Raw genomic sequence first — 8,605 nt, forward strand, 5'->3', positions numbered from 1 at the left:
TCAGGAATCAAGAAGGTCAGAAGGTTTGATGCTTTGTCTTGGGATGTGGAGGTGAGCAAAATTTTAAAATTTAGGGGCAAAGGCAAGATCCCCTAGTTGAGATCAAGTATAAAATTCTCCATTCGCTTTAACATCTCTTATAACTTGTCCACTTTCTAACTTTCCAGTGGTCTTATTTCTTCCCACATATACACAACAATCTGGGGAATAAAAACTAACATTTATATAGGACTCTAAGGCATTTTATAAATATTATCTCATCCTCATAAAAATCCTGGTGCTATTATTTTTTTTTTTACATTTTACAGAAGGGGATATTGAGACAGATAGAAGTTAAGTCCAGCATCACACTCCTAGTAAGTGTCAGAGGTTGATTTTAATCATAGATTTTCTTGAATCCAGATTGGTGTTTTTATCCACTAATTTACCTAGTTTCAGTGACACTAGACTCCCTGCTATTCTTCAGCATGATGTTCTTCATCTACAATATGTCATTTCCCATTTCCATGTCTTTGTCCTTGCCTGGAATATATTTCCTGCACACAGCCTTGACTTTGTAGAATCTTTGACTCCCTTCATAGATCAATTCAGGTGCCTCCTCCTACAGGAAGTCTGCCCTGATTTCTCCTGTTTGTGTGTGCCTCCCCATGAAGAACTTCATAGCCATTTTGTATTTAATCTCCTGAAGATATTCTTTCCCACCAAAGAATACCAATCTTTTGAGAGCAGACAGGCTCTGATGAAGAGATCTGGGTAATGTTACTCCTTTATTAAAAAATTTTCAGTGATTCCTATTTGCCCACCAATTAAATTTCAAACCCACTCTGCTTATCTGTCAAACCTGCCACCATCTGGTGCCACCTCACCACTGAAACCTTATTCCCATGCCCTCGATGCTCTGGGCAAGCTGTACAACTCTGCCTGTACCCTCACCCATCTGTGTCTCCACTCAGACTTCTCCATCCCTGGAAGAGCTTTCTTTCCCCTCTCTGCCTGTTAAATTTCTACCAATCTTTCAATGCCCTAGTCAAACATCCCATCCTACAAGTCATCGTCCCCTAGTACTTCTAGATTATTAGAGACAACCTCCTTCAGACACTATATGCATACACATATATGTATGTATATGAGTATGTACATATAAATGCATAACCCAATAGAGGTCAGGGAGTGTGTGTGTAAATATTTTTTCTGCACCTATTTAGTACAATTACATACCTGTGCCATTGTATATTATAGATGGTGTATCATGTAGCTTACAGAGCTGATTTTCCAGAGAATTTAAAGTTCTTTACTTTAAGAAAAAAATTGTTTTTCAATATTTTCTAGTTATCTTTGTTGTCTGTGAGAAGAGAAAATAGGAATCAGGAATTATTTCTTGACAGCTTGATAGACTAGGAATGTAGAAATCCTCCCAACCACCTGGTTGCCAAACTGTGGAAAGTAAGAAGGAATAAAATATGGCAAATTACATAAAGTAGATGGTCCTGTCCACTTTTGTCATAACTATTTGCTATCCTTAGATAAGAGACAGCCCTAGGCTGATCGCAATGGTTACTTCACCCTTGAATTTTTGTCCAAAAGGACCTATTTCACAATCATAAAAATATTGAGTCATCTCCCCTTGTCTTTATCCCTTGAACAGGGCATGCCTTGTAATTCTGCTAACAGACCCTGCCAGATGCACCACAGATATTTCTCCAAAAGCCTTCTTCTGCTTCAATGATTTCTGCTTTCTCCAATCCACTCTGTACTGTGAAAACTCTTACTTCTCTTTCCCAGGTTACTACAGAATGCTGCTGATTGGCTCTGTGCTCTAAAAGGGTCTGAAAAGTTATAACTTCAACTTAGAAGTTGAAGCTGCTATCAGTTGTTCCCTTTGCATGTAAATAAATCTCTTGCTTTCAGTTCTGCTTACTATTTTTGACCCACAGTAATCAGATCTTTGCCAATGGGGTCTTCCAATATATCATTCCTCTACACCAGAGATTCCCAAAGTGGTCACCACCGCCCCCTGGTGGGTGCTGCAGCGATCCAGGGAGGTGGTGACGGCCACAGGTGCATTTGGGGGTGGTCAATAACTGTAAAGGGGCGGTGATAGTATGTGACAGGGGGCATTAAGTACTATTTTTTTCTGGAAAGGGGGCAGTAGGCCAAAAAAGTTTGGGAACCACTGCTCTACACAGATAGAGAGAATTCCCCTATATCTGCCACAAACTGTCCCAGAATTGCTTGGCTCCTTTTTTTCCCCTACATCAATAATAATTATCAGAATATCTAGCATTTATATTGTACTTTAAGTCTTACATAGCACTTTGTATTATCTCATTTGGTCCTCATAACTACTCTGTTAGGTAGATATTATTACCATTCCCATTTCATATATAGTAAACTGAGGCTGAGAGGTTCAATATTTTGTCAAGGATAATAACACAGCTAGCAAGTCCTTGACATGGGATCAAGCTCAGATCCTCCTCTCCTTAAGACTGAGCTGCTTCTACAGCCCAAGAGGTACAATGGCCTACTGGAGAAAGAACTGGTCTAATAGTCAGGAAGACCTAGATTCAAGTTCTGCCTCTGTGACCCTGGGTAACCTGTATGTTGTTGACCCTGGAGACTTTCTGTATGTTGTTGCAGAGAAGTAGCTGATCTCAAGTGACCAGAGAACTGCCCTTGGGCAATATGAAATCCCAGGCTGGGAGCAAACTGAAAATCTCATATCCTGCCTCTACAATTGATTCTTTCCATTTTGAAAATAATAGTTAATGGTAATGCCCTTCCACTGGTGCTCCCTGCTTTTGATTATATTGTCCTGGGAGATATCATTCAATATCTTTATCATTCAATAACCTAGTTAGTCTATATTTGTCCCCAAGAGAGAAAATAGCCAGACCTATCCTTGCTTTATCGTCAAAGAAATAAGCCCCCTCCATTGGGAGACAGAGAAAGGTACAGAAAAACAGACTTGATTGCAGCAGCTGCCACTCTGCCCCAGTTGTCCTCGTCAAACTTAATTAGACAAATCCAGAGAGAAACTTTTCAGTTCCACAAAACAGAAGTGTGAACCTTCCAACTTCCTGGTTCTCATGCTCATAGGGTCATATTTTAGAGGAGTAAAGGGTTTTTAGAGATATTTTTAGTGGTCCCTAAAAACATAAACCAGATTCAGAGATTGATTAATGAAACCAGATCTGTGAAATTCTATTCACTCAGTATTCCCTGGACTAAAGTGTCTTACCTGATGCCAGACTAGGAGGAATTGTCCTTCTGTTCCCAAAGGGGTAGGGATTTAACCATTGACAAGAGCCTGAGATTATTTCTATATTTCAATTTAACCATGAACTTTTTTTGTTTAGATTTGTACTCCTAATTCCCACACTGGAAATGCAGTAGTCATTCACCTGATAGATACCAAAGCTTTAACTGGCTCTTTTTTTCTGATCTGGGTCCATTTCCCCTTCCTTGGACAGTCTGGTGTCCTTCTGCTTTTCAGGGGACTCTCCCTATTAATGCTGAACTTAGTGTTGTGATTAAAATTTTCTGAAGATAGCTTATTCATTTATAATTATTTATTATTAAAGTTTGAGATAGAATCACATAATCATCTGGCTGCACCTAACTAATATGAGTTTTTTCTTCCTCATCTCTGTTGCTGGCAAGAGTCTATAGCCCAAGAAAGAGCTATACATCCTCCCACGTCTCTTTTAAAATCCCTGGTCATGTCACTTCTCCTGAGTCTCTCCATTTGGACAGACTTGACTTCAGTCTGAATCAGAGCTCAGCCTTCCAGATGCCATGAGTCAGTCACGCAGGACTAGGGGTCAGTTTCTTCCAAGATGCCAGGGAGCCATGAGGCTTCTGGTATCCTCCCATAGTATAGGAGCATGCCCAAAGTGTGAGGCTGATATGGACCAAAATGGGTTTTCAAATAGAATAAGGGGCACAGTTTATATTGTATGTGTGACACCTGATCAGTTCTAGCCCTTTTGTAGCTCAGAACTCCTGAACTCAAGCAATCCACCACTTTGAAGTAGGCAGAACAGAAAAGAGGGGAGAAGGCAAGACTGGGCAACATGAATAATGTGAGCAAAATTACAGAAATAGGAATGATTTTGATATATCTTGGATAGAGTAAGGAGAGCAACCCAACTGGAGTAAAAAATACTTGTTGGGGAGTGTTATACTGTGTTAGATTAAATAAGATATGATAAATAAGATATGATCAAAGTGGTTGAGGACCTTGAAAAAGCAGAAAAAGAAATTTAGGTTTCATGTAACAGAACATAAAGGTTTTAGAGCATGAGAATGGCATGTTGAAATTGCTTTTGAAGCTGGATTATTCAGGAAGCACTGGTTCTCACCACACACCAGAATAAGAAGATTCTAGAGTCAAGAGGATCATCTGAGAGGCTGCAATAATTCAGGTGTGAATTGGTAAAGATGTAGAGTAGGATGGTGGCAACTTAAATATTGATGAAGAGATAAATAAAAAAACATTTTTCCCATTTGTTATTTATTTTGCTTTATTATTCTTTTAACATTCTTTCCTACTCTCTAGTCCCTCCCCCACTCACTGAGAAGACAGTGTATATTTTTGTATATTTTATATACAAAATGTATATATTGTCTATATATATACAATGTACATTATACATTTCACATGTATATTAGTTATACATGTTAAATTATGCAAAACAAATTTCCAAATTAGCCAATGTGTCAAAAAGGAGTAAGAAAAACAAAGTAAGAAAATTGTACTTGAATTTGAACTCAGAGTTCATCAATTATTTCTCTGGTAGTGGCTAGTATTTCTCATCCTTAGTCCTCCTGAATTGCCCTGGATCTTTGTATTGATTAGAATGACTGAGTCTTTCACAGTTAGACATCATTACCATATTGCTGTTACAATGTACAATGATCTCCTGGCTATGATAATTTATCTTTAATATTCTGTGTTACTTTTATATGAGGGTCCTGAATTAAAAAGCCCCCAAATTAGTTCCTGTATATTAGGGAGACCTGACTCCATTCAGTTTGTAGATTTTTGCTACTTTGTCCTGAGGAACACGGTCCATTCGCAGACTCTGGCTAACAGGAAATTTTCTCCAATGATACTTTTGGGGCATATATATAAAACTTCACCTGTCAGTTAGGGGAAGGACTGAAGGTCTGATGGACTACCTCCTAATTAACAACTCCCTCAATATCTTTTCTTTTTTAAACCCTTAACTTCTGTGTATTAGCTCCAAGGCAGAAGAGTGGTAAGGGTGGGCAATGGGGGTCAAGTGACTTGCCCAGGGTCACACAGCTGGGAAGTGTCTGAGGCTGGATTTGAACCTAGGACCTCCTGTCTCTAGGCCTGGCTCTCAATCCACTGAGCTACCCAGCTACCCCCCCCCCCCAATATCTTTTGAAAACATTTAGGTTCTGAAAAGACACTGGTTACTTTACCCCCTATTAAATGTTATCCTCAAGATTAAGTCAGCATATAGCTCCTTCCAATTGCTCAAATAGATTACCTTTCCTGGTTTCACTTGACTCTTGTGTTCATGTTTTCAGTTCTTACTCAGTTCTGGTCTTTTCATAAATAATGCTCAAAAATGCTCTAATTCTTTAAAAAATCAATTTACTCCTTACCCCCTATAGGTTTATACTCAGCATTTTAGGGGAAATAAATCTTGATTGTCAACCTTTCTATTTTGCCTTATGAAATATTCCTAGATCTCTTTTCATTTATGGGTGAAGTGACCAGATCTTGTATAATCCTGACTATGGTATCTTGGTGCATGACCTATTTCTTTCTGGATGCTTGTAGTAATTTTTATTTTTATTTTCTATTTTATGCTACTTTTTTGCTATGATAACCCTGGCATTTTAACTTTTTTAAGGAGATAATTGATGAATTCTTTTTTGCTTGACTTTGTCTTTTGGTTCTAATAGATCTAGGCATTTTTTATTCATGATTTCTTGAATATAGAGTTCAGGCTTTTAAAAATTTACTTTTCAGGGTGTTCAATGTTTGTTAAATTTTCTCTCTGAGACTTATTTTTCCAGTTTTATTGTTTTTGATATCTGATATCTTACACTTTTTCAGTCTTTTTATTTTGTTCTAATATTTCTTAAATATCTTGAGGAGCCAATAATATGACCTTTTCTAATATTTAGGATCTCTATTACTTGTGTAAGGTTTACCATTTTCTCTTCTAATCTACTTATTCTTCTAGTTCATTCTTCCAGAATTTTATTTTATTTTAGTCAGTAAGGTGATTCGGTTGGTAGAACCTTGGACCTGGATTCAGAAAGACCTGAGTTCAAATTCAGCTTCATATAATTGCTAGATGTGAATATCACTTAAATCCTGCCTGATTTTTCAATTTCCTCATCTGTAAAATGGGGATGATAATAGTATCTATCTATCTTCTAAGGTTTTAGTAAGGATAAAGATGCTAGCTATTTTTGTTATGTTAAAAATATCTTCCTTCATTTCTTCTGGATATTCATATAATTCTCATGGAAAGTTTATTTTTCATTTGAGTCTCTGCTTGCAGTTTTATAGGGATTCTTGCTCATACTTTGGGAGCATGTTTATGTCTTATATAATTTTTTTATACTTGCCAATGTTTTTCTTTGATTTATTCATATCCAGCTTTAATTTCTGAATTGGGACTTTGTGCTATGGTCAGTCCATGTACTCTACTGTCCTTTTGGGTTGAGCAGATTGGTCTCACCCTAGTTCTTTTGAGTTATTGTGCTGACTTCCATTTCCCAGAATAAGCCTCCTACTCTGGGTCTTTAAGGCTCTCTGGAATCTCAGTACCTGTTTAGAGCATTTGGGACATCAAAGTCCCTAGGTCCAAGATAGCCCTCTCCGAGCACTGCAACAGCATGAAGCTTGCTGCCTACTGTTGCTCCATGGGCCTTCCAAGATTCCCTCTGACAAACTTGAGCAATTCTCAGGGAAAAATTCTCCTCTTGTGCTCCTAATGGACACAATGTTTTGTGGGCTACCTATGTCCCTGGGTATCTCTGGATATGCCTAAAGGCTAATTTGTAGACATTTTTCTGTAGTTCCTGTGGTGGTACCTCATCCCAACATGGAGATGACCTGAGTTCTTGAAAGCTTTGTAAGGGGTGTACAAGCTCTGGTGTTTCCTATTGGGTTGGACCTCCTTAGAGTATAGGCTTCATCACAGACAATAACACCTATTTTCCAAAGATCACCTTTTGTTAGGTTAAGAGAAATTCATCCACAGGGGTTTAGCCAAAAGGTAATTTTCAGGTGTGTGAGGCAGCAGCAGGGGCAGAGGAGGATGGACTGGATAGGAACTTGGGATAAGTGCTCAGTAAGGGACTTTTTAAAAGTTCTGATCTACCTTCATGATGAGATTCCTCATACTAAGATAGGAGGGGGAAAGGTTCCTATGGTTTTGGAAAGTATTAAATATTCAGTGTGTTTTCATCACTGACAAAAGCTATCATCCTAAGAAGCACTAATAGCAATGGGAGTTCCTCCCATCTCAGTTTTAAGATTCTGGATAAAAGAAAAAATTTTTTCCCAAAGTTTATAGAAAGCATTGAGAATGGCCCGAATCACCCTTATTAATAAACTATCCTTATCACTTTCTCTTTCACTATTAGATTGTTCTAGGACACTGAAAAGTTCATTGTTTTCCTTTAAGAAATTCTGCCTCCTCGGATTCACCCTTTTTTGTTCTTTGATAATATTCTCAACACGAGGGTAAATATTACCACTGTAGCAGGAGCCTCCATTGTCCTGCACCATTTGGTTGACCATTGCTATGAACTTCCTGACCTGGCATTCCTTTTTTCCCACTGTGTCATCATTGTCAAAAGCACAATACCGTCTCTTGCACCTTTGTATCAACTCCCCAAAGTCCCGGTCCTCATATTTCTCCATGAAATCATCTATGCTCTTCCCCTTCAATCCCCTTTTTATAGTGAATAAGAATATGGTGTATTTCAGTGCATCATCTCCAAAAAGCATTTGAATGAGTTGAATGGTGTTCTTCTCTTCTTCAGTAAAGCAACCTAAAGGCATAACAAGAACAAATACATGAGGCCCCGGGGAGGAGATTGCCAGGCACGTTGCAAGTTCTTTTAAAGTTTTTTTGGTATTTTTTTCTGTATCAAAAATACCAGGTGTGTCAATCACTGAAAATATCTTGTTATTCCTCATACATCTTGCTTTTTTGCATTTCTTGGTTACTGAGACTGGAGATAATTCAGATTTAAAGGCTTCCCAGCCAAGGATAGTATTTCCTGTTGCACTTTTCCCAGATCCTGTCTTCCCCAAGAGGATAATTCTTATCTCCTCAGAGCATCTGTTAGTTCCAAGACCTGTTAGAAAGAAGAAAGAGATTCATAACCTCCTTTCACAGATTGAATTGAAGTTAGAAATAGGGTTAATTATTAAAATGGTCGTTTTCTTTTCAGGTTAGTACCAAAGTATGGATCCTTAGCTTAGCTTTATTACCTTTTACCTCTCAAGGATCCAGTCTATGGGACTGGTGACATTTTCTTCCTCCCTTCCTTCCTTCCTTCCTTCCTTCCTTCCTTCCTTCCTTCCTTCCTTCCTTCCTTCCTT

General features: G+C 38.2%; 1 protein-coding gene across 1 annotated transcript in view; it reads right to left on the reverse strand.

The window, feature by feature from the left end:
• Window positions 1-6,060: 6,060 nt before the first annotated feature.
• LOC123250407 (stonustoxin subunit beta-like) overlaps window positions 6,061-8,605 on the reverse strand; it is a 19,211-nt gene continuing 16,666 nt past the window's right edge. Inside the window, exon 4 of the mRNA XM_044679464.1 lies at window positions 6,061-8,358. Within this exon, the coding sequence (XP_044535399.1) occupies window positions 7,481-8,358 (878 nt within the window). The 3' untranslated portion in view covers window positions 6,061-7,480. The remainder of the gene's footprint in view (window positions 8,359-8,605) is intronic.

The sequence above is a fragment of the Gracilinanus agilis genome, chromosome 5, assembly GCF_016433145.1.
Source record: "Gracilinanus agilis isolate LMUSP501 chromosome 5, AgileGrace, whole genome shotgun sequence".
Taxonomy (NCBI): domain Eukaryota; kingdom Metazoa; phylum Chordata; class Mammalia; order Didelphimorphia; family Didelphidae; genus Gracilinanus; species Gracilinanus agilis.